The sequence below is a fragment of the Erinaceus europaeus genome, chromosome 4 (assembly GCF_950295315.1).
Source record: "Erinaceus europaeus chromosome 4, mEriEur2.1, whole genome shotgun sequence".
In the NCBI taxonomy this organism is placed as follows: Eukaryota; Metazoa; Chordata; class Mammalia; order Eulipotyphla; family Erinaceidae; genus Erinaceus; species Erinaceus europaeus.
In genome coordinates this window covers 150,443,615-150,469,408 of record NC_080165.1, presented here as the reverse complement: position 1 = coordinate 150,469,408, position 25,794 = coordinate 150,443,615, and the positions used below count along the sequence as shown (strand labels likewise).

Below are 25,794 nucleotides of genomic sequence, written 5' to 3'. Positions count from 1 at the left end.
GGAATCCACTGCCCCTGGAGGCCATTTCCCCCTTTTGTTGCCCTTGTTGTGGTTATTATTATTGTTGTTGATGTCATTCGTTGTTGGATAGGACAGAGAGAAATGGAGGAGGGGAGACAGAGAGGGAGAGAAAGACAGACACCTGCAGACCTGCTTCACCGCCTGGGAAGCGACTCCCCTGCAGGTGGGGAGCCGGGGGTTCGAACCGGGATCCTTAAGCCGGTCCTTGTGCTTTGCGCCAACTGCGCTTTAACCCGCTGCGCTATCGCCTGACTCCCAAGATTAGGCTTTATTAAGTACATAATGCAACTCGGAAGTCATAGCCTGGCTTTCATGGAGCACAGATAGACACTACCTCACAATCTGTCTTCCTATGGTAAATACACTTCCATCTGCACGTCTGTCTGACCTGAGAATTTACGGTCCCAGGTACACACTGCACATTTGTCTTGCCTTTTCTCCCCCTCTTCTCTCTCAGCTAAGAGACAGAGTGGAATTGTATGTGATGACTGAGCCCTGTGTCCGTGAGGCGCCCCACCAGCAAGAGGGGTTCTCGTCTAGCTGGAGTGAGAACAGCCACCGTCCGTATTGACTTTGTAACTCTCCACCCGAGTCCTCAGCTCTGTAACCACAACGCCTTGAGAACTCATTTTTTCCCTTTGGAGTCCAACTGTTGCCTTTTGGCATCTAGACAGTGGCTTATTTATATGTCCTGTAGCCTCTTCTCATTGGGATACAACAGGCCTATTGATCTCACAATAAATTATTTTGCTCGATTTTCATGCACACCACAATGTCAGGAGATGTGTGTGTGTGTGTGTGTGTGTAGTCATGATGCATTTTCTATGCAAAGTAGTTACCATGTTACTTGTATCTCATTGGGTAATCCTGGGTAAGAAAGGATCTTACAGTTCTAACAGTCACACTGTAAATTAATAAAAGAGGTCAGTACATATTGGCATGTTGATAGTTTTCTTGTTTCTATCTTTTTTTTTAAACCAGAGCACTGCTTAGCTCTGATTTATGGTGGTGTGGGGGATTGAACCTGGGACTTTGGAGCCTCAGGCATGAGAATCTCTTTGCTTAACCGTACTTTGCATAACCCCCTACCTCCACCCTGTTTCTACCGTTTTTTTTTTCTTATTTATTATCTTTGTGCTGCAAGTGGTATAAAACTGTATTTGTTTTCATGAGTCAGAAGCATCAATCACCTTTAACTAAAACCAAAATAAAAAAATACATACTTCTTTAAAACATTGTAGCACATGCACACAAACATCCGACTATGGCTGCTAGGAAGCTATATCATAAACATGCAGTACAACAGGCCCACCATGTTAAGTCAAGCTGAGGAACCTCCGCTCCTAGATCACAAAGATTCTGACGAGATTTTTTAAATCTAAGATTTAGCCCGTTCTTAATTTTTTTTTTTTTTTTGCCTTCAATGTTACCGCTGGGGCTCAGTGCCTACATTGCGAATCCACAGCAGCTGGAGGCTATTTTTCCTATTTTTTGTTGCCCTTGTTGTTTTATTGTTGCTATTGCTGCAGCTGTTGTTGGACAGGACAGAGAGAAATGGAGAGCCGGGGGCTCGAACCGGGATCCTTATGCCGGTCCTTGTGCTTGGCGCCACCTGCGCTCAACCCGCTGCGCCCCCGCCCGGCCCCGACAACTCTTTTATCTATAAAATGGTCCTTTGAAAGTAGCAGATAGATGAAATAACGAAACGTTACTCATTTCTATTTTTGCCGCAGCTCCCGTCAGCAAGGTCCGTGTGCCACCCCCACCGGACAGACAGACAACCAAGTATGTCCCCCGGTCTCCCAGCTGGGCCGGCCTTGTTTCCGCGCTCCGCCCTGCCTCCTTCCCCCCTGCGGACACCCGGTGTTTAAGAGCCTAAGGAAACCGCGTGGTGTTCTGTCAGTCCGCTTGCTTTGCACCTGGGGACAGTCGCGCTGAGGAGGCTGAGCCCGAAGGCCGGCCGAGTCCCCGAGTCCCCGACTGTGTCTCGCACGGAGAGAAGAGCCGGCCGCTCAGTGCCCGCTGCAATGCGCTGTCATCGCTGCCGCTGTCACTTTCAGGCCGGCAAAGCTTTTAATCCACTCCTCTAGGTCTTTATTTCACTGGACACGGACAGAGAGAAACGGGAGAGGAAAAGGTGGGGAGAGAGGGAGAGGGGAAGAGCAGCCTCGCTTCATGAAGCTTTCCCCTGCGGGCGGGGACCCGGAGCTTGAACCCGGGTCCTTTCAGGCCGTGATGTGTGTGCGCAGCCGGGCATGCACCCCGTGGCCACTGGCCTTTTGTTTTTACTTTATCTTCAAGACGTCCGCTCAGGCGATGAAATGTGTATGTTTTCTGTACGTGCAGACAGTAGGCTTTCAAACTGCGTCACTTCAGCTTTCCAGCACGGCTCCGCTGGCAGAGGCTTCAGCTCGGGCCCCTGCCTCTTCTCCTTTGCAAGCAGACGGAACAGGGGCTTCGCGCTCCTGGGCCTTGCATTTCACCGCATGAGCGGCATAGTTAAGGCTGGTGTTTTCAGTCCAACGCCAGCGGCCTGAGAAGGGATTGTAGAGCATTCCTACTATGGTCTGAGCTGAAAGACCGTCTGAGAAACAAGAGGAAAGTTAACATGGACCTTCAAAGGTCTTATACAACTCCATATCTATCTGTCTATCTATCTATCTATCTATCTATACTTTTAGCTTAATGAAAAACAACAACCACTTGTAATTGTATACAGAGCAGAGCATAAAGTTAGACTTCTTGGGTTCAAAGTCCAGTTCTGCTCCCTATCAGATGGTGCTTCTCTGAATCCCCGTTCTCTCAAATGTATTGCGTTCTCAGTTTAGATGAGATATTACGTGTAAGGAGCACAGTGCTTGTAATATGCTAAGTAGTCACTAAAGATCGTCACTATTAAAATACTCCTGGCAGTGGGCCGCCAGTATGTAATGTACGTACCAGGTTCTAGCCCTAGGGAGCCAGCTGGGCGCGCCTATGCAAGGCACCTGCTACACGCAAGGAAACACACAAGTGGGGGGTGTTTAAAATGCGCTGGCTGACGGTGCAATCGGGGCACAGAGCAGGTGGGGCGAGTCCGAGCTGACCTCCACAGAGCAGGTGGGGCAAGCTCCAAGCTGACCTCCACAGAGCAGGCTGAGGCGGACGCTGAGCCAACGTGTGTCTCGCCCTTAGATGAGCACAGCCGAAAGGGACTTGCTGATGGTCAGTGCCTTTCTCTGCGCCGGCTTGGCACAGGTGAGAGGGAACAGACATCGAGCATTTCACTCTCTCCGCAGGGGTTTATAATCTAGTTGAGGTAAATGAACTCACATCTAAAGGATACTTGGCCTATTTAATTGAATGACATATTCTGTGATTAACACTTTTTTCATTTTTTGTGATTAATGGTGGGTTAAAAGATTCTAAGATTACAGGGACTAGCTCTACTCTGCACCCCCCAAAGCTCTGTGTCCCCACACTCCCACCTCCCGGAGATAACCACCAGAGTGCTCACAAAGTCTCGGAAATAGTTCATTTGTTGCTCGCCTCCCAACCCCCCCTTTTTTTTTTTTGCCTCCAGAGTTATTGCTGGGGCTCAGTGTCTGCACCATGAATCCACTGCTCCTAGAGGCTATTTCCCCCCCCTTTTGTTGCCCTTGTTGTTGTAGCCTTGTCATGGTTATTATTGTTGTTGTTGATGTCATTGTTGTTGGATAGGACAGAGAGAAATGGAGGGAGGAGGGGAAGACAGAGAGAGGGAGAGAGAAAGACAGACACTGAGAAAGACAGACCTGCTTCACCGCCTGTGAAGCGACTCCCCTGCAGGTGGGGAGCCGGGGGCTCGAACCGGGATCCTCACGCCGGTCCTTGTGCTTTGTGCCACGTGCGCTTAACCCACTGTGCCACCACCCGCCCCACCCCTGCCCTCACCTTTCTTTAAGTTCATGTGTACCAGTTCTCTAGATTCGGGTCAAGTAGGAATAGCAAAGATCACCGGCAAACACAGCAAGACGAGACGAGGCCTATTTTGGCAACTCACCGGTTTAGATTCTGCGCATGTGTGAAAGCACCCGGCAGTTGTTTTTCGTCTCTTTACGTATTTCACTAAGCGTGAGATGTGACTCACAACTATAGGCACATTCAAGTTCAGTGAGGCCTTGACACCGGAAACATTCTTAGTACTTACTTGACTCCAGAATGCTCTCTAGCTTTTCAGGTGAGACAAACTTCTCCCACGTGTGAGTACCCTTCGGTACAATGTGTGCGATTTGCTCTGCAAACACGATTCCTAAAGCATAGGACAGCTGCGTCCGGTTGATTGTAGTAATGAACAAAGAACCACCAGGCTGAAAAGTACAGGAAGTAAGAACGTCCATGTCAGTGGTAACAATTAGGGAAAGGAAGCACCAGACTAAAAGCTATCTGACAGAGAAGTAAAAACATAAGTGTCGAGAGTCTCAATTAGTGAGCGTACCTTCAACTTCCTGCCCTCGCTAACTCACTTTAGACCCTACTCTTATTACTGATTAAAAAAAAAAAGGGGGGGGGGCCGGGCGGTGGCGCAGCAGGTTAAGCGCATGTGGCACAAAGCGCAAGGACAGGTGTAAGGATCCGGGTTCCAGCTCCCAGCTCCCCACCTGCAGGGGAGTCGCTTCACAGGCGGTGAAGCAGGTCTGCAGGTGTCTGTCTTTCTCTCCCCCCCCCTGTCTTCCCCTCCTCTCTCCATTTCTCTCTGTCCTACCCAACAATGACATCAACAACAACAATGATAAACAACAAGGGCAACAAAAAGGGGGGATTACATAATAAATAAATAAATAAATAAATAAGATGTACCCTTAAGCCTAACTTAAATGTGCACTGGTCTTTGACATCTCTCAAATTCTGATCTTCACTGATCAAAGGAGCTAAAACAACACCTGCCTTACTTTTCATACTCGGTGGTTGTAACTGAGATTAAGTCAGGTCATATGTGTAAAAAAAAATATGTGCATAAGCTGAAAACTGTTACATACAGCATAGACGGAGTTACTTAGCAAAAGCCACTAAGTCAGTTCAGGCTAAGCGTGGCCTTGCTTTATCGCTTTTATAACTGCTTATCCTTGTCAGTTTCTTAGTGATTGTGACTCAGTGTTTAATCCAGGCCATCATGACAGAGAGACACTGCTCTGTACCCACTGACTGTGTTAGGAGTTTAGCAACATTTTTTAAGATCTCCAGACTTGCAGACAGAGATCTGGAAAAACCCCAATGCTGAGGGAAACTGAACAGTTTCTTGCTCTGCAGACTGACACACCCTCAGAAGAAGACAGACTCACTTTTAACACCTGACAGCAGCACTGGATAAATGTTTCTAAGTCGGGCACGTGCTCCACGACTTCAGAAGCCACCACAGCATCAAAGGTCTCTGCAGATTCCTGCACGATACCTTCCAGGGAACACACTCTGTATTCGACCCTCTGATCCAGGACAGGGTCAAATGTCCTGTGGTGCTGTGCTGTCTTAATGTTCTCCTCCACAGGGTCGATTCCAAGGACTGAAGCCCCAAGCCGCCCTAGAGGCTAATGGTACAACAAGTTACCCTCAGGAAGAAAACAGAACACGTTACCAATACATAAAATAAAATAAAATAAAAAGCTAGTCCAAAAAGGACATTAGATTAGCCAAAAGAGAACAGCTGTTAGCAATCGTTTGCGAGAACATGGAAGATCGTCATACCATTTCCCCTGGTTTGTAATGTTTGATAACTTCCATAATAAAAAAGCTTGAAAGTCAGACTAAGTCCAACAAAAACTTACAAACTTAACAAGGACTCCTTGCCTCAATTATTTTAAAAAAAAAAATCCATTTATATTACCCAGGTACGTACGTGCACAAAGTATATAGAAACTAATAGAAACTAGGGCCAGGCGGTGGCGCACCTGGTTGAGTACACACATTACAGGGCACAAGGACCCAGGTTCAAGCCCCTGGTCCCCATCTGCAGGGGGTAAACTCATAAGTGGTGAAGCAGGCCTGCAGGTGTCGCTCTCATCTATCTATCTATCTATCTACCTCCCACACCCCTCTCAATTTCTCTGTCTCTATCCAATAATAAATTAAATATATATACATATATTCAAATGGTAGAAACTGCATAATCTCCTAGAATAGAAGATATAACAAAACCTTCAAAGTTATCAAGCCATTAGTGCACCAATTCTGTATTAAGAAATCTTTCACTAGAATTTTCTGAATTTTTTTTCCTCTAGGGTTAACACTGGGGCTTGGTACCTGCACTATGTTTGATTTCTCTCTCTCTCTTTTAACCAGAGCACTGCTCATCTTTGGCTTATGGTGGTGCAGGGCATCGAACCTGGGAGCACGAGGCTTCAGGCACGAGAGTCTTTGTGCATAACCATTATGCTATTTCGCCAGCTCGGTGCCTACACTATGAATTCACTGCTCCTGGAGGCCATTTTTTTCTTTCCTTTTTTTTTTTTACTGGATAGGATAGAGAGAAATCAAGAAGTAAAGCAGGTCTGCAGGTGTCTCTCTCTCTCCCTCTCTGTCTTCCCCTCCTCTATTTCTCTCTGTCCTATCCAACAACAATAACATCATGACCACAATGGAAAAACAACAAGGGAAAAAAAGGGGTGGGGGAATATCCTCCAGGAGCAGTGGATTCATGCATGGTACAGGCACTGAGCCCCAGCAGTAACCGTGGAGGCAAGAAAAAAAAAATCAAGAGAGAAAGGCAAGACAGAGAGGGGGAGAGAAAGACACCTGCAGACCTGCTTCACTGCTTATGAAGTGACCCTTCTGCAGGTGGGGAATCGGGGACTCAAACCGGGATCCTTGCACCGGTCCTTGCACTTTGTACTATGTGCACTTAACCTGGTGCACCACCGCCTGGCCCCAACTTCCTGAATTTTTATACATGTTTAAAAAGCAAAAGGCATGTGTTTTATATTATGTATTTAAAAAGCATAATACATGGCTAATCACTACACATCACAGAAAGGACAAATGAAGCATCGGCTTACTTCTAATTTTTTTTTCCAGTTAAAAATGTCATGAAAACTGTAAATTACTTACTTCACTTAACAATCCACCACCACAGCCAACATCAAGAATCTTCATCCCTGACAAAGGTATTCCTGGCTGGTGACTAGCAACAGCTTTTAAAAGATTGTCCCTTAAAAGAAAACAAAGTAGAATACACAGAAGCAAACGATCAATTTTATCAAAGAAATGAATCACGAGGTTTCAGTTCAAGAGAGACTCATCTCTCCTATAAACCAGAGTACTGCAGATAGAGAGGGAGAGAGAGAGAGAAAAAGAGACACACTTCAGACCTGCTTCACCACTTGTGAAGCTTCCTCCCCTGCAGGTGGTGAGCAGGGGCTTGGACCCAGGTCGTTGTGCAAGGCAATGTGTGTGCTTAACCAGGTGCGTCACAGCCTGGCCCCTGAAAGATCTGTTTACTTCAGAAAGCAGTACTCTGGTTTATAGGAGAGATGAGTCTCTCTTGAACTGAAATTTCTTTTTTTTCAGATAGGACAGAGAGAAATGGAGAGAGGAGGGGAAGACAGAGAAGGGGAGAGAAAGACAGACACCTGCAGACCTGCTTCACCGCCTGTGAAGCGACTCCCCTGCAGGTGGGGAGCCGGGGGCTCAAACCGGGACCCTTACGCCGGTCCTTGCACTTGGCACCACATGTGCTTAACCTGCTGTGCTACCGCCCGACTCCTCCCTTCTCAATTTCTATCTGTTCTATCAAATAAAGAAGGAGGAAGAGGAGGAGGGGTAGAAGAAAGAGGAGAAGGAGAAAAAGAAAGAAAGAAAGAAAGAAAGAAAGAAAGAAAGAAAGAAAGAAAGAAAGAAAAGGCTGCCTATAGCAGAGCACCAAGCCCCAGCAATAATCATGACGGAAACAAGATAAAACAGGTTCAAGGTTAGGAAGAATAAACACTGTCACAATGACTATTCCATTTCAGAGCCATACACAGATTCAGTGCAATTCTCATCAATGTCCCATCAAATTTCTTTTTTTTAAATTATTATTTTTATTTATTTATTTATTAGATAGCCAGAAAGAGAGACAGAGGCAAAGAGATACCTGCAGCCCTGCTTCAGCACTAGTGAAGCTTTCCCTCTGTGGGTGGGGACTGGAGGCTTGAACTGGGGTCCTTATGCCTTGTGCTGTGAGCACTTAACCAGGTGTGCCACCACCCAGCCCCACCAAATTTCTATAATAGAACAAATGCTACATATGTTTATCTGGGCCCAGAAAAGACCTAGAATTGCAAACACAATCTTGAGAAGAAACAACAGAACTGGAGGCATCACACTCCCAGATCTCAAATTGGATTACAGGGCCACTGTCATCAAAACTGCTTGGTGCTGAACCATGAATAGACACACTGACCAGTGGAATAGAATGGAGAGCCCAGAAGTGAGCCCCCACACCTATGGACATGTAATCTTTGACAAAGCTGCCCAGACTATTAAATGGGGAAAGCAGAGTCTCCTCAACAAATGGAGTTGGGAAAACTGGGTTGAAACATGCACAAGAATGAAACTGAACCACTTCGTTTAACAAGAGTAAACTCCAAATGGGTCACACTTTTAGATGCCGGGGGTATAGCTCAGTGGTAGGAGCATTTGACTGCAAACATTCAGATGTTAAACCAGAAACCATCAAACACTTCAAGCTAATTATTCAAAGCAGTTGAAAATGAGGTTGATTTTTCTTTCGTGATATTATTTTTCAAATTAATGGTTTCTGCCAGGCAGTGGCGCACCTGGTTAAGTACACACATTACAGTGCACAAGGACCCAGGTTCAAGCCCCTGGTCCCCACTTGCAGGAAGAAAGCTTCACAAGTGGTGAAGCAGGGCTGCAAGTGTCTCTCTTTCTTCCTCTCTACCTCTCCCTCCCCTCTCAATTTCTGTCTGTCTCTGTACAATAATAAGTAAGTAAATCTTTTTTTTTTAACCAGAGCACTGCTCAGCTCTGGCTTATGGTGGTACAGGGGATTGAACCTGGGACTTTGAAGCCTCAGGCTTGAGAGTCTCTTTGCATAACCATTATGCTATCTACCCTCTGCCCATAAGTAAATCTTTTAAAAAATTAATGATTTCAAAACAGTGAGCACTACTGCATGTTGACTAATGAGCTGATTTCTAAAGCAGACTTGAGGGCTGGGGAAATAGCACAGTGGTTATGTAAAAAGACTTTCATGTCTGAGGAACCAATGGTTCCAGGTTCAATCCCTAGAAGCACTATAAGCCAGAGCTAAGCAATGCTCTGGTGAATAATAATGATAATAATAATAATAATAAATATGTATGCATGTATGTATAGCAGAATTGAAATATTTAGAGCCCAAGTATAAACCAAACAAAAAACAGAACTCAAAGAAGATCAATTCTTTTTATTTTTTAATTTTCTTAATCTTTATTTACTTGCTGGATAGAGAAAGAAATTGAGAGGGAAGAGGGACATAGAGAGGGAGAGAGACAGAGAGACACCTGCAGCCCTGCCTCACCACTTGTGAAGCTTTCCCCCTGCAGATGGGGACTGGGGGCTCGAACCTGGTCCTTTCGCACTGTGACCTGTGTGCTCAACCAGGTGCGCCACCACCTGGCCGCAATTTTTTTAAAAACTATTTTATCTGTTTATTAATGAAAGGGGTAGGAGAGAGAGAGAGAGAGAGAACCAGACATCATTCTGGTACATGTGCTGCCAGGGATTGAACTCGGGGCCTCATGCTTGAGAGACCCACGTTTTATCCACTGTGCCACCTCCCGGACCACAGAGAACCAATTCTTGAAGCAAGGTGCGTGTAAAGAGTCAGGATCTCTGAAATACCTTATAAACGGCACCCTCAGGGCGTTCATCGAATGAAGAGGTGCGTACACGCCTTGTTCATCCCACCACTTGTGAGCCAGGGCCAGGAAGACCTTGAGCCCCTCCCTGTCCACAGAGCTCCGCGAGGCGCTGTGCAGTCTGGTCCAGAGCAGCCTACAGAGAGCCAGGGGGCACGTGAGGCACGGGCGGTAGAAAGATGCCTTTTTCCAGCCATGGTAACATCTTCCCAGACAGTAACCTGGATCCACCTGCATATCAGATTTCAGGCTCAAGAGACTCAGAGGACCACTCCAGTGCAGGTGGCTCTGGGACTCAAACTCAGGGCTGGGTCCGTGTGGGCCTGTGTGAAAGCTTGGTAGAGCTAAGGGGAGCTCTCCCATCCTTGGATGGAGGTCTGGAAAGACACCCCACTTGTTATCCTCTCTCCTTATAGAGATGAGCCAAGAGGGAAAAGTCTCCCAGACTCAGTTTCCCCTTGTGAGTCTCTCAAGCTCACAGAAAGCCTACAGGCCTCTCACACTTAGTTTCCTTGCTGTCAGGCCATATGGCTGCCTGCTTTAGGGTCCCTCAAAGTTCACACATCCACTTCACCTTTTGATCACAAAGGAGAACACACTCTATCATACACCTCCCCAACACCAGGCAGTGAGACCCCAAATCTTATTTCCTTGTGTCCTTTGATATCTGTGATTCACATCAAGCTTTGTTTATCTTCTCTCTGCCTCACCTTACTGGTTTAACTCCTCTGCTTCTCTCAAATGCCTTTGGATAATTAACCTGCCTGCATCATGGAGACTAACCGTTTTGACCTTTATGTATCTCATCAATTCTTGTCATACCAGCCCCCTACCCCAGGGGCAAGCTGACCTGTAAGAAACCTGTGAATTCTGACCTATGTGAAAAATGTTCTTTGTTTAACTCTCTATAGAAGCCTGTACCCATCTCCAAATAAATGAGTGTTCATACCAGAGTACTCCCTGAGTCCTCCTTTCTGAATCACAGGGTCCCTAGAGCCGGTGAGGGAGGGTGGGAGACTCGCCCCCTGGCTGGAGCCACTCCACCTGAGTGCCGGCAGGTCCGCACACCTGCAAGTCCTATGTTCTAGGCCTGAGCCACCGGCCCTGTCACAGTATCCACATATTTTAGCTCCTCAATCGTTTTCTCCCTCTTCATGAGCGTGTGGGACTATGGGATCAGGCTGTCTTTCCATTACACGATAATGGAAAGTTGGAGGGTGAGGCGTAGACCCAATAATTAGTGCAGTTCTTAGAATATCAAAGGTGCAGGAGTCAGGCGGCGGTGCAGCAGGTTAAGTGCAGGTGGCACCAAGCACAAGGACCAGCGTGAGGATCCCAGTTCGAGCCCCTGGCTCCCCACCTGCAGGAAAGTCGCTTCACAGGCGATGAAGCAGGTCTGCAGGTGTGTCTGTTTCTTTCCCCTAACCCCCCCCCCCCCCATTTCTCTCTGTCCTATCCTATGTTAAAAAAAAAAAAGTGGAAAAAATGGCCTCCAGCAGCAGTGGGTTTGTAGTGCAGACACCAAGCCCCAGTGATAGATAATCCTTGAGGAAAAAAAAAAAAAGTCAAATGAGAGCCAACAGGGGCTGAACAGAGATGAGAGAGGCGCTATGCCGTCTCCCCAGTCAAAAGACATGATAGGAAAACCTCTACAGGTTTGGAAAAATGAAAATACTGAAGTCAACCAGTAAGAGTGAGCCTGATCTGACCACACGTGCGGTCACGCAGCAGCAGGAACACCGACAGCAAAGACACACTCACCTGTGAGCTCTCACGCCCTTCAGGCAAGCAGAAGTCATCCTACTAGGCCTGAAATACATGCTTCCACATGCACTATCAATCCACGGTTTATTGTGTGACGTCCGGCTGATCTGGTTCTCTGAATAGACTGGGGGGGAAATTAAATGCTTAGAAAAAACATTGTAGCATATGAATTTCTTTTTTTTTAAGTTTTATTTATTTAAATATTTAATTTATTTATTCCCTTTTGTTGCCCTCGTTGTTTTATTGTCGTAGTCATTGTTGTTATTGATGTCGTTGTTGGATAAGCCAGAGAGAAATGGAGAGAGGAGGGGAAGACAGAGAGGGGGAGAGACAGACAGACACCTGCAGACCTGCTTCACCGCCTGTGAAGCGACTCCCCTGCAGGTGGGGAGCCTGGGGCTTGAACCGGGATCCTTAAGCCGGTCCTTGTGCTTTGCGCCACCTGCGCTTAACCCGCTGCGCTACAGCCCGACTCCCAGCATATGAATTTCTAATGTGCATGAACTGGAATGAATCTTCTTGTATCTGTAAATATTTTTACAATTAATAAACAAAAGTGTTCCTCTTGATCTGAAAAATAAACTAAAAATGCTAATATTCTGTCTCCTAACTCTAGAATAATTACTAACAATAAGTACTGTGTACATAAAGGCTTTCCTTGACATTAGTTTTTTACTTATTAGTGATTTAAAATTAATTTACAAGATTGTAAAATATCAGGGGTACAAGTCCACACAGTTCCCACCACCAGAGTTCCCTGTCCCGTCCCCTGCACTGGAAGCTTCCCTGTTCTTTATCCCTCTGGGATCATGGACCCAAATTCTTTATGGGGAGCAGAAGGTGGGAGTTCTGGCTTTTGTCATGGCTTCTCCACTGGACATGGGTGTTGGCAGGTGGATCCACACTCCCAGCCTGTCTCTGTCTGTCCCTAGTGGGGCAGGGCTCTGGGGAGGGGAGGCTCCAGGATACATGGGTGAGGGCGTCTGCCCAGGGAGGTCAGGATGGCGTCATGGCAGCATCTGCAGCTTGGTTCTTACATTCACAATATATTGCACAAACTACAGAAAATGGGCCCGCAAGATAGCTGACGTTGAGGCCCAGGAGGTGGCACAGTGGGTAAAGCCTGCGATTCTCCAGCACAAGGTCCTGAGTTGGATTCCCGGCATTACAAGTGCCAGAGCAGAGCATCTCCGGTTCTCTCCCTGCCCTGCCTCATAGCCGTTAGTTCACAGGAATTCTTTCTGAAAATCGGATACCAAGGTCGTCTTCCAGAAGTCCTATGAGGTGACCTCAGGTGCTGAGTGGCACTGAGAGAGTTCTGGGAGAGTATTAAAACTTTTCTTTCTTTTTTTTTTTTTTTTTTTTGCCTCCACGCTGGCACCTCTGGGGCTCGGTGCCAGCGCTCCAAATCCACTGCTCCTGGAGGCTCTTTTTTCCCACTTTATTGGACAGGACAGAGAAAAACGGAGGGGGAAGGAGAAGACAGAGAGGGAGAAAGACAGACACCTGCAGACCTGCTTCACCGCTTCTGCTTCCCCCTGCCAGGGACTCGAACCCAGTGCCTTGCGTCTTGTAATGTGTGCGCTCAACCAGGTGTGCCACCGCCTGGACCCAGTCTGAACTCTTTTTTGTTTTGGCCTCCAGGGTTACTGCCGGGGTTTGGTGCCTGCGCCACGAATCCACCGCTCCTGGAGGCCGTTTTTCCCTTTTTTCCCCTGGTTGTTTTATCATTGTTGTGGTTATTATTATCGTTGTTACTGATGTCGTTGTTGGACAGGACAGAGAGAAACGGAGAGAGGAGGGGAAGACAGAGGGGGAGAGACAGACAGACACCTGCAGACCTGCTTCACCGCCTGGGAAGCGACTCCCCTGCAGGTGGGGAGCCGGGGGCTCGAACCGGGATCCTTACGCCGGTCCCTGCGCTTTGCGCCACGTGCGCTTAACCCGCTGCGCCCCCGCCCGGCCCCCTTTTCAAAAGATTTTTATCTGTGACTTGAAAGAAGAATATGGTCGAGGCACAGGACCCAGGCGCGGCCCTGGCTGCGGGTCTCCCCTTCCCTTCCCGACCTCCCCCGCCCCAACTTCTCTCTCCTATCAAATAAAATCACGTTTAAAAAGAAAAAGAGGTGGTCCGAGCGGCGGCGCAGGGGGGAAGCTCTGGACTCTCAGGCACGAGGCCCGAGCAGCGGGCTAAGCACATGCGGAGCAAAGCGCAAGGATCCGGGTTCGAGCCCCCGGCTCCCCACCTGCAGGGGAGTCGTGCAGGGGTCTGTCTGTCTCTCCCCCTCTCTGCCTTCCCCTCCTCTCTCCATGTCTCTCTGCCCCTCCAACAACGACGACAACAATGACAATAACCACAACAAGGGCAACAAAAGGGGGAAATGGCCTCCAGGAGCAGAGGATGCAACGTGCAGGCACCGCCCAGCAATGACCCGGGAGGCAAAAAAAAAAAAAAATCAGTTCGGCGCCCCCGTCCCGCGTCTGCGCAGATGCAGCTCTGCGAGCGGCCCGTCCCGCGTCTGCGCAGATGCACCCCGCGAGCACCCCGCCCCGCGTCTGCGCAGATGCAGCTCTGCGAGCGGCCCGTCCCGCGTCTGCGCAGATGCACCCCGCGAGCGCCCCGCCCCGCGTCTGCGCAGATGCACCCCGCGAGCGCCCCCGCCCCGCGTCTGCGCAGATGCACCCCGCGAGCGCCCCGTCCCGCGTCTGCGCAGATGCACCCCGCGAGCGCCCCGCCCCGTGTCTGCGCAGATGCACCCCGCGAGCGCCCCGCCCCGCGTCTGCGCAGATGCACCCCGCGAGCGCCCCCGTCCCGCGTCTGCGCAGATGCACCCCGCGAGCGCCCCGCCCCGCGTCTGCGCAGATGCACCCCGCGAGCGCCCCCGCCCCGCGTCTGCGCAGATGCACCCCGCGAGCGCCCCCGTCCCGCGTCTGCGCAGATGCACCCCGCGAGCGCCCCCGCCCCGCGTCTGCGCAGATGCACCCCGCGAGCGCCCCCCTCCCCCCGTCCCGCGTCTGCGCAGATGCACCCCGCGAGCGCCCCCCTCCCCCCGTCCCGCGTCTGCGCAGATGCACCCCGCGAGCGATTACCCCCCCCCTCGCGTCTGCGCACACGGCCCGGCCTGCGCCCCAGCGCCCACGGAGCCCCGCGCGCCCTCCCGCCGCGCCTGTGCACACGGCCCGGCCGCTCGGGGGCGAGACTCACCCGCGGAGGCGGCTGCAGGCGCACTGCGGCCCCGCGACCCCCGGCAGCCGGTGGCGCCCAGCAGGCGCGCTCCCGCGCTGCGCAACGTGACGCCCGGCCACATGGCGGCGGAAGGAGGCCCGCGTGCTTCCCCGTCCCCCGGCAGCCAGGGCCCAGCACCGAGGTTCCGCGCTGGCTCGGCGTCCGCCCGCGTCCCGCCCCGCGTCCCTCCCCGCCTCCTCGCGCCCGCCCCCGCCGCCCCCGGCTTCTGAGCTGTGCGGGCGACGGACAGACGCCTGCAGCCCCGCCCCGCCCCGCCCTTCCTGAGGTGGACAGCGGGGGCTCGAACCCACGTCCTTGCGCACCGGGGCGCGTGCTCTCCACCGGGTCCGGATCAGGGGCGCGTGCTCTCTACCGGGTCCGGATCAGGGGCGCGTGCTCTCCACCGGGTCCGGATCAGGGGCGCGTGCTCTCTACCGGGTCCGGATCAGGGGTGCGTGCTCTCCACTGGGTCCGGATCAGGGGCGCGTGCTCTCCACCGGGTCCGGATCAGGGGCGCGCGCTCTCCACCGGTTCCGGATCGGGGGGCGCGTGCTCTCCACCGGGTCCGGATCGGGGGGCGCGTGCCCTCTACCGGGTCCGGATCGGGGGGCGCGTGCCCGCCCCCCCTTGCAGCTCCGCTTCGTGTCCCGGGACACGCGGCGCCCCTCTGCGGGGACGAGCGTGCGGGTGGCGACGGGACCCAGCAGACGGGCGGCGTCGCCACCTTGGACTCGGGCCTCTCTCCATTTCTCCGTCCTAACAACAGTGACATCAACGACAATAACTATGACAGTAAAAAGGGAAAATGAATAATTGCAAGAAAAGAAACAAGTACCAGCGTCTTAAAATCCCACTTTAAGACTTCCCCGCACTTACGAAAGCAAGAAAGGGTCAGAGCGCTGCCCAGCTGAACCTGCAGCGGGACCAGGGGTTGAACCCGGGACTCCCGCAATGCCAGAGGCGGGCTGAGCTCGTCCCGCAGGCGACCTCCCGGCCTTGGAGCTGGTACACGAGGCTCTAGACTGTGTCTGCAGAACTGCACATTCCCGACTGGTCTCTCGTAGAAATGAAAAGACCCTCCCTGTGTTTCTGCAGGGAATCGGTGTCTGGCACCAAATAGCTCGCCTGGGAGGGGACCTGCTTTGTCATGCTGGAGTCCCAGGTTCGAGCCCCAACCCCACTGCACTGGGGGGAGAAGGTTGAGTGCTGTGATGATGCCTTTCTTGGGTCTCTCTGTCCTCCATGGTGAAAAAGTCAACCCAGAAGGCTAGAGTCCAGCGACAATCAAAACAAAGCAAAAACCACTTTCCGGTGTCCCTCATTATAGCACACTAGCAGTTCTAAGTACTAATAAAGGCTCATGATTAAGTGACATGCCAACAGCATGATCAGTGAATCTAATACCAATTCCACTAACTCACAGTACATTTTAGAAAATCCAATAAATGTTTTTAAGTTCCATTTAAATATAAAGTGTTTCAGGAGGTTGACATCACAATGGTTATGCAGAGACCCTCATGCCTGAGGCTCCAAAGTCCCAGGTTCAATTCCCCACACACCACAAGCCAGAGCTGAGCTCTGCTTTTTTTTTTTAAGTGTTCAATATAAAAATTTTTTTTAATATTCCCTTTTGTTGCCCTTGTTTTATCGTTGCAGTTATTACTGTGGCTGTATTGATGTCGTCGTTGTTGGCCAGGACAGAGAGAAATGGGAGAGGTGGGGAAGACAGGGAGACCTGCTTTACCCCCAGTGAAGTGACTCCCCTGCAGGTGGGGAGCCAGGGGCTTGAACCAGGATTTTTATGCCAGTCTTTGATGCTTCGCGCGCCACCTGAAGGACGAACATACTTTATGCTGCACCTGAGGAAGATGGGTCCTGATATTGGGGCAGCTTGGAATGTTCCTACTCATGACCACAGAATGTGAGCTCAGATCTACAGGGATGCAGAGGTCACACAGGCTCCTAAGCTGATTATGGGCCCCAGATCACATCAAATTGATGGGGTTTACAGTCAACAATATTTATACCCCTTTCCCATATTAGGGAGCTACTCTCTTCCCTGATCCAGCTTTCTGGTCCTTTTTCATGACCAGACATCATGGCCATGACGTCATCTCCCCAGACAATAACTTGGATCCACTGGCATATCCGATTTCAGGCTCAGGCAAAAAAAAAAAAAAAGGAAAAAAAAAACCTATAGCCACAGGCCCTTTGGAATTTAACTAAAATCTGCCTACTAGCTATCTACAGAATGGAGGACCCCCCCCCCCCAACTCTTCATCTGCACTACTTAAGTCCATGATTGGTCAACAACTTGTTTGGCTTTGTATGTTAAGTCTCATCAACCACCAGGTTCCAGATGCCAGCAGGATGCCGACTAGACTTCCCTGGACAGACGACCCCACCCATGTGTCCTGGAGCTCCGCTTCCCCAGAGCCCTGCCCCACTAGGGAAAGAGAGAGGCAGGCTGGGAGTATGGATCCACCTGTCAACGCCCATGTTCAGCAGGGAAGCAATTACAGAAGCCAGACCTTCCACCTTCTGCATCCCACAATGACCCTGGGTCCATGCTCCCAGAGGGATAGAGAATAGGAAAGCTTTCAGGAGAGGGGATGGGATATGGAGTTCTGGTGGTGGGAATTGTGTGGAGTTGTACCCCTCTTATCCTATGGTTTTGTCAATGTTTCCTCTTTATAAATAAAAGTAAAAATTCACACATCGACTAAAAATTTCTACTAGTGGCTGTACTTGTGGTTCTTTGAAGAAATAAAGAGTTAGCACAGACTCTATTCAGGAAGTTCTTAGATTATGTATCCATTAGAAACATGCTAATGGGCCAGGTGGTGGTATTTATGTGTTACAATGCACAAGAAACCCAGTTCAAGCCCTGCCCCCCATCTGTAAGAGGGAAGCTTCACAAGGGTGGAGCAGAGCTGCAGGTGTCTGCCTTTCTGTCTCTCCCTCTCCCTCTCTCCTTCGCTCCCCAGCTCCCCTTCCCTCTCAGTGTGTCTCTATCCAGAATAAGACTTAAACAAAGAAATGCTAACAGAGACATTTTACAACGGCAGAAAACGCACAGGCTCCACACCAGTCTTTATTGATATTTGGGGCCTAAAACAATTCATCAAGTTGCCTCTTCAAATTACATGATTTTCATCATGATGTAACTCACCCCCATTCACAAAAATGAGTATGATTTAACACACTAGGAATACTTAAAAGGACTCTCAAGACAGTTTTTATTAAGCAATACAGACCAATCAATAGTGGTCTTCAAAACCCAACCTCAAAGTTTCTGGGGTCGTTTTTCAAAAACATCTCATAGCCAGATCACACGCCGTGCTAACTTATGTGTAAATTTTAGCATTCACAACCCAAATCTTGAAAGCCTTGTTTTATAAAATCTTACCACTTAAGGTAAATATATCTTATTACATGTCAATGGAGTTCTCAAAATTAGTTATAAAAATCTGGGAAAAATCCAGGTACCTACTTTTAACGCTCACTTGTCGGCTCACATATACCGATTACGTTTTTGAAAATATCTACAGGTTGAAATAAGCAACTTGCATATTACATATGGCAAAGTCTGTCAAATACTACTTTTAGCTGTTTTCTCTTGCCCCAAAATGTGCATATCATAGCCATGAGAACTTTTCTGTAGAATTTTATTTTGAAAATATTATTTCACTTGAAGATTGATCTAAAAAACATTTTAAGATATAAAAACATTATACAACTCAACTGTTACAAATCAAATAAGTCTAAAATCAGGCCCACTGTTACCTGTCCTACATAAAAATATTGCACATTTTTCTTTTGTCTCCAGATGTGGATTTCTACACCGTGTAGAATTCCAAACTATTTAAAAAGTTTCTGTGAAACATCAGCTTTATAAACATCAGAACTAAATGCACTGTAAAACAGCCATTTTGGCAAACATGCATTTATTCACAGTTTATTTCCTCTAGATAAATGCATACCTGTTCAAAATGATTTTTGAGAAATTATTCTGAGGTACAAGAGCACGCTATATCAATCTATCTCTACCTTCTTCATTTTGAGAAAACACTGATATTGGCAAAAATCTGGCTTACTTTAAAATGAGCTATTGCTGGTAAGAAGGCATACTTTAAAACAATCACTGTGACCTGCACCTGTTTTTTCTTTTTAAGTTCAAATTTGAAAGCGGTTGCTTTTAAGGAGATTTGCCGACTACGACATCAACGGTCACCTGAAAATGGACCGTGAAAGCAGTGAGCTCTAAAGTACCTGTAGTCCCATTTCACGTGGAAGGACCATCTTAAATCGGCAGACCGCTCTCGCCCATCACAATTTCAAGAAAGGACAACACGGGTCATTTTCATGTCAGGAAACTGACACAAACCTGTATATTGTAGCATTTGTCCACTAAGTCAAATTCACAATTACACTTAAAAAATTAAGTATACTGAGTTGTGTCTTATTTTTCTAATAACCCCAGTGTTTAAAATGTTTCTGAAACAGAAGTGGATGGCTGCAGAGTCTAGTTCCAGATGTGAACTTTAGCGCCAAAGACAACCCTTCCTCAGAAGCAATGCTACTGATTTGACTGATTCCAGCAATTTCATTTTACAGGAGCGGACCACACTTTATGCACATAAAGAACATGAGAAAGGAAGAAAGTTTAGAAAGCTGGCAAATGCTTCCAAAGGAAAAGTTCAAGTCTATTACTGGCCCTCTTCCACAACCTTGGAGTCAAAATTTGACAACAGTGTCTGGGTACAATTTACAAACTTTGACAAACTATAAAGTTAAAACCTCCTTCTTTCGGGGGAGATAAGTAAGAGGAAGTACTTTTAAAACCTGTCGTACAAAATCCCAGCTGCCTTTTTTTTATTTTTTATAAAAGTACATTCCTTAGATTAAATCATAAAATTAAGGTGCAAGAGGTTAACAAAAATGAACTAAAGAGCTTTATTGACATCACAGTACATTTGAGAATAATTTTAGTAACATTACAGCTCAAAGAGAATGTCATTTTTTATAGTCTTATTATGCACTATTTTCTGGGGGGGGGGAAAGCAGTACAAAGAAATCCTATTAAGTAACTTGGAGCAGCATTTGAAAAAAAAATGCACCTATTTACAGATTTAAAAAAAAAAAAAAGATTCTGGTTTCACCTACACAGCCACAATGTGCCTCTATAATGAGACAAGCCCTTAAAACTCATGGAATTTTTTAAACATCACAGCACTCTTGCCACTTCATTCCTCAGCGCTTACGACGGGGAGGCGTTGCTGATCTGAAAAAGAAGGGAAAAGACAAAATTTAAAAATAAACATGTATTTTAAGCTAAAGAATCTGCAATTTAAAAATAAATACTATTATATAGGATTTCTAAAATTACTTAAGTTTATGATCATTTATCAAGTACCAAACTGAGTCTATTAGAGAGAAAGAGAGAAAGGACACTTGCAACTTTGCATAAATTCAGTCAATGTTTGGTTTTTTTTTAATCAGACAGAATACTTTAAAAAGTATACTACCTTGATCGGGACTTAGACTTGTGTTTGCGGCTTGCCTTCTTACCAGACCTTTGGGATTTCTCCAGGGATCTCGAGCGACTATGCTTAGGCTTCTTAGACTTCTTTTCCTTGCTACTTCCTGGAGAGTCAGAACTGCTCCTCCCACTAGAATCAGAGCGTGAGAGCCTCTCGCTACCTTTGGCAGCACTGGTTTTGTCACCCTGTCTGGAATCGCGCCTGACGGCCTTCACGGACACTGGCCCGCTCCTAGAAAACGCTCTTTCGCTTTCCCGCTTCCTTTTTAGCCTGTCGTCTGGACTACTGAATTTATAATCCTTCTCTTCCCTCTTTGGTCTCTCTCTCCTTTTATCCTGCTCGCGCTCCCTTTCTTTGTCTGTCTTCCTCCTCTCTCTGTCTGCGCTCCGACCCCTCTCCTGCTTCCTCTCTTGCTCTCTATCCCCCCCCTTGCGCTTGGGGCCGCCCCCACTAAGATCTCCGCGCTGAGCATCGGCTTTGCGCCGCTCTCCACTCCTGCTGCGGCTGGAACGGCTGGGTCGCCTGTCCCGCGAGCGACTTGGGCTTCTACTTCTCCGTCTCTCTCGGGAAGGACTGTGGTTCCTCCTCCTGTCCCTTTCCACGCTACTCGTACCGGGCCTCCTCCTGTCCCTGACCTTTACTCTCGCCCGACTGCTCTCCATTTTAATTCTCCGAGAGTCACTTCTACTCCTGCTGCGCCTGGTTTTGGCTGCCGGAGACCTGCTCCTGCTATGTCTTTTTTTCCTTTTCGGAGAAGACGACCTAGAAGAAGTGCGACTGCTGCCTGAGCTGGAACTGTATGAGGAACTGGAGGCGGTGCTACTAGCGCTACTCGTTCCACTATTGCTGCTGGAACTGCCGCTGCTAGAGCTCCCTGACCTGCTCCTTCCCTGCTTCTCTTTCTCTCTCTGCTCCTTTTTGAGTTCTAAACCTGGCGTGATTTCATTGGAGGTTCTCTTCTTCTCATTAACCAAATCACCACCTGCTTCTCTCGCGTCTAGTAATAATAAACTATTTTGCTCTTTGTGGGCATATTCATTCATCTCTTTTGCGACTCTTTCTGTTTGCTGCTTTTCTTCTGAAAGACAAAAATTAACAGGAAGAGTCAACCGGACAGTGAAAACAACGCCCCTAGTGCAGCACTGCTGTTCAGCTGAGACAGATGCTGCCACAGTAGCAACTCCAAGTCTCTAGTAACTGCGTCAAAATAAAAACTTACAACTTAAAAGCCAACCTACGAAAAATGTAATTTCAATACCCAGTCAAGTCAAATACAAGGAGATCTATCTGCCTTTTCTTTTCATATGAAGCGTCTGAAACCTAACATGACTTTAGACCTGTTTCCGAGCTCCCTCTGCCCGGCTCAGCAGCGCCAGCCGACAGCACGGCAGCGGGCCGCGGAGCCCGGAGCCCGGGTGCGGCACTGAGAAAGCGCTTCCCGCAGTGTCCTAGGCGCTGCCGCACGGCGCGCTTCACTGGGAGTTACCTAGGCAGCTCGTGCCATCGCGTACACTGTACAAGTAACATTTTCCAAGCAAGAAATTACTTTTCATTATTTCTCTTGGGGGTTAGGTTAAGAATTACACTCCTGTACATTATCTTATATGGAAACAATTCTAGGCTGGAAAGGAGCTCAGCAGTACACCATGTTAGTGTATGAGGCACTAGGTTCACTTCCCAGCACCCAAGAAATTGAAATAAAGAATGGCACTTCTAAAAAGTTTTTTCTATTGTCCTGACGTATGCTAGTTACAGGTTAAATACCACAGGTACAAATTATGTTTCAATAATTTTGTATTTTGCACTTCACACATTTAAATCAGTATTTTTAAAATACTTATTTTCCCTTTTGTTGCCCTTTTTAAATTGTTGTTGTAGTTATTATTGCTGTTGTTGTTAATGTCATCGTTGTTAATAGGACAGAGAGAAATGGAGCGAGATGGGGAAGACAGAGAGGGAGAGAGAAAGACACCTGCAGACCTGCTTCACCGCCTGTGAAGCGACCCCCCCCCCCCCGCAGGTGGGGAGCCGGGGGCTCAAACTGGGATCCTTACGCCAGTCCCTGCGCTTTGCGCCACCTGCGGCTTAACCCAGAGTGTGCTACCTCCAGACTCCCCACAACACATCTTCATTTTATGCAATTGTTTTGAAAATGATTTTAAGAAGCTCTAATAAAAATTAAAAATACACTTATATTGGTGCTACAGAACCTTGGTGGTGGGTGTGGAACTATATATTGTAATCTTATGATCTTGTAACCCACGTTTAATCATAAATAAAAAATAAATTTAAAACAGACACTTTTTAGGACCTGAACTGCTATTGCACCTAAGTAAACGACTCTGGGGTGTGTGTGTGGGAGAACACAGGTCCAAAAAGGATGAGAGGACCTAGTGGGGGTTGTATTGGGGACCTAGTGGGGGAAAACTGAGAAATATTATGCATGTACAAACTATTGTATTTACTGTTGAATGCAAGACATTAATCCCCCGATAAATTAAAAAAATACACACACACACACACTTGTAGTCATCAATGGATCCTAAAAGAACAAATATACAATTTCTTATAAATGACGTCTTTTCTAATTGTCACCAGGGACATTACTGATGCTCGGTGCTGGCACTAGGAATCCACAGTTCCTAGAAGCCACTTTTTCCTTTCCGTTTTACTGGACAGGACAGAGGGAAATTGAGAGGGGAGAGGGAGGTAGACAGACAAAGACAGACAGACACCTGCAGACCCACTTCACCACTCTGAAGTGTCCCCCCTGCAGGTGGGGGGTGGGGGCTCAAAACTGCGCCTTGTGCGTGGTAACGTGCATGCACCACCACCAGGCCCAAGTGATGTATTTTAAACATGCATTATTATAAATAAAACATCACGTTTTAAATACTGCAGTTAACTTTTAGTTTGACAAAACCACAAATAAACCAAAATGAGAATAATAATAATAATAAACAACTTCGTTTCCGTCACATCGTGTACTTATAATCTAGCCTTGATTCTATTCCTAGATATTAAGTTGGCTGAAAAATAAACCAAACTGGACCAAAAAGAAGTGTAAAAATAGAGAGAGATGCAGGTACCTTCCATCTGTTTATCATGCAACAGTTGCTGTTCTTTCTCTTTCCTCCAAAAGGCTTCCTGTTTTTGCCGGATTCGGTGCCGTAATTCCTCGTCATCAGTGTCAGATGACTCAGAGCCGCTGCCGCTTCTCTCGTTGTCCTCACTGTCTCCTGATCCATAGCCGCCCAGCCCACCTGTGTGCAGAAAGCCCCGTCTCTGACACGGCACCACCACTCTGCGCAGCATCAACTTTTCAAGGTCCCAGAAGAAAGCCCATTGCTTTTTTCATTGCCTTTTCTTGGAATATGCTTATTCGGGGTGGGGAGAAGTATACATTTCAATGCTTAAGGAGATCATATTTATCAGGTATTTCTCACCAGAAAGGAACTGCAGTGACTGTCTTAATTTACTGTCCATGCTAACCAACAAATCACTTAACAGGGCAGTAACAAGGCCTCACTAGAGCATAACCAATTCAACTACCTTAAACAAATTTATGATCCTCAAGTATTTCTAAAATTAATTCTTCCATTATGCAAAGTTCAGAAATTCCCAGGTAGTATACTAAGTGTTTTTTTTCCCTAAAAAAAAAAAATTAAAATACTGCAATTAATTCTCACTGGTACAGAAACGGCATGGTCCTAAAACCAGTCCCCACCCTGAAGTAAAGAAATCATCATCATAGTAACACCACATAGGCTCTGTCTCTGTTCATCTTCACCAAGATTGATCTGAAAGTGGGCAATGAAAACCTAAGCTTCTGCACCCTGGCAGCAGACCATGCAGATGGCAAATAAGGGACACGTTACTACGCTCCTGCGAGCTGAGCCCTCCTCTACGTCAAGACTCGGCTTGCTGCAGCACAATCTCAAGAGGGTGTTACGAGGCAGGAGAAGGTCAAACCTTCCCTGAAGCATGTATGCAACAATGAACTAAGTGAGCTTAATTACTGTCATGGCTAAACCATAAGCTACCGCAGCCTGTCCCAACCCAACTATGGGGTCGTCGCAGAGTCATAAAACATTTCCGTGTGAGAGAAACGTCCTGACTCTTCCCACGATCCAGTATTAATGTAGCCGCCACATGGATAATATTCCCACTGTGAAGGCTTTAGTTAAAAATAGAGGCAACTTTCTGAGAAAACAACATACCCTAGTGCCTACGTCTTATACACTGATCAGGAATAGCACAGTTTCAAAGCAGAACATGTAGGGAGACAAATCAGTGTGACTTTTCCCTTAAGCCCTCTCAGAACAAAGGAGACACTCACCGAGTCCAGTGAGGGAAGCCAGGGCACTGGACTGTGCCAGCTGTTTAGCAGGAGCTTTGTTTCACATCAACAACAGGAGCAACATGTTAACACAAATAGCCACGGTTTCACAGTCATGAGTCTACGGTATTGCTAAGCCTAATACTATTGCTGCTTTGTGGGGAGAGAAGAAACATTAAAAACACAGCATTCATTTTAAACCGGTAGCACGTCTGGCCTTGAAAAATAGTGCTTCTGATGTGGACTGCAATCGGCTTTCAAACAGAAAAAATGTTGATCAGTAGAGCTGATCATTTTAATTTCTGGGGTACAGTCAAAGTAAGCTTTCAGAAAAAATCACGGGTGGGGTGATCGCGAGAGCATCACCTGCTTACGTAAGAATTCTGACAAACTGTCGAGGCTCGGGAGCGTCATGAATCTCCTTCATTCATACAAAGAAGCTGTATGAGGAGGATCTACCAGCGCCACGGAGTCTATGAACCAACTGAACAGCACGGGGTTCCCGCAACGCACTTTACAGATAGCGCGTGTGCTCGTCTGTGTTCAGCTGAGTTGAATATAACAAAAATACGTCTATTTTTCAAATGGTGTCTTCAAATCTAACCGTTCCCAAAGAGAAACATGCAAGAAGAGAATACTCCAATATGTGCTTTTAATTCAACAAGGACAACAAAAAGTCCAAAATAGCCACCAAAATCAAAACAGCCCCCACCCGGAAAGCAAGGCCACAAGCAGCCTCAATATACCTTTCGTTGCTTTCCGATGTGCATCTTTGGCCACATAATAAATCTCTTCATCTGTGACGTCCAGCAGAATTTCAGTCAGAAGCGTTTTTGTCAGTAACATCTAAGAAATGGTATTTCACAGACAGTTTATTATTGTTACTAACAGACTTTGACATTATTTTTTTAGTTAAAAGGCAAAGACATGTAATGAGGCCGCTTGGAAGAGCTCGGCTGAGCCACTGCGCTTATTGCCGCTCTAATCAGCCGCCTCCCGACGCGGCACGTCAAGAGAGACACGTCGAGAGCCAGTGTGAGCCACTCT

General features: G+C 47.6%; 2 protein-coding genes across 11 annotated transcripts in view; both read right to left on the bottom strand.

The window, feature by feature from the left end:
• Positions 1-462: 462 nt before the first annotated feature.
• COQ3 (coenzyme Q3, methyltransferase) lies at positions 463-15,027 on the bottom strand. Its single transcript, XM_060190722.1, has 7 exons — positions 14,845-15,027; positions 11,637-11,763; positions 9,859-10,011; positions 7,081-7,180; positions 5,322-5,564; positions 4,190-4,349; positions 463-2,605 (listed from the first exon to the last, which is right to left on the bottom strand). The coding sequence occupies exons 1-7, from the start codon at positions 14,945-14,947 to the stop codon at positions 2,394-2,396; spliced, it is 1,098 nt and encodes a 365-aa protein (XP_060046705.1). The 5' UTR covers positions 14,948-15,027; the 3' UTR covers positions 463-2,393.
• Positions 15,028-19,797: 4,770 nt separating this feature from the next.
• The window catches only part of PNISR (PNN interacting serine and arginine rich protein), a 31,455-nt gene continuing 25,458 nt past the window's right edge, over positions 19,798-25,794 (bottom strand). For 7 of the 10 annotated variants that reach the window (XM_060190724.1, XM_060190732.1, XM_060190726.1 and 4 more), the window contains 5 exons: positions 25,494-25,593; positions 24,748-24,801; positions 23,498-23,671; positions 20,394-21,486; positions 19,798-20,149 (listed from right to left, as the gene is read on the bottom strand). In XM_060190724.1, the coding sequence (XP_060046707.1) occupies positions 20,119-20,149; positions 20,394-21,486; positions 23,498-23,671; positions 24,748-24,801; positions 25,494-25,593 (1,452 nt within the window). In that variant the 3' untranslated portion in view covers positions 19,798-20,118. Of the gene's footprint in view, positions 21,487-23,497; positions 23,672-24,747; positions 24,802-25,493; positions 25,594-25,794 lie in introns of all 10 variants that reach the window. The other 3 variants (XM_060190729.1, XM_060190730.1, XM_060190731.1) reach the window with 3 other exon arrangements.

Excerpts from the sequence above, each read along its gene's own strand:
- COQ3 (XM_060190722.1), bottom strand. The coding sequence starts at position 14,947 with ATGTGGCCGGGCGTCACGTTGCGCAGCGCGGGAGCGCGCCTGCTGGGC. Across the intron at positions 11,764-14,844 it reads GCCTGCAGCCGCCTCCGCGG|TCTATTCAGAGAACCAGATC; the intron begins GTGAGTCTCGCC and ends TTTCCCCCCCAG. Across the intron at positions 10,012-11,636 it reads AAGGGCGTGAGAGCTCACAG|GCTGCTCTGGACCAGACTGC; the intron begins GTGAGTGTGTCT and ends GGCTCTCTGTAG.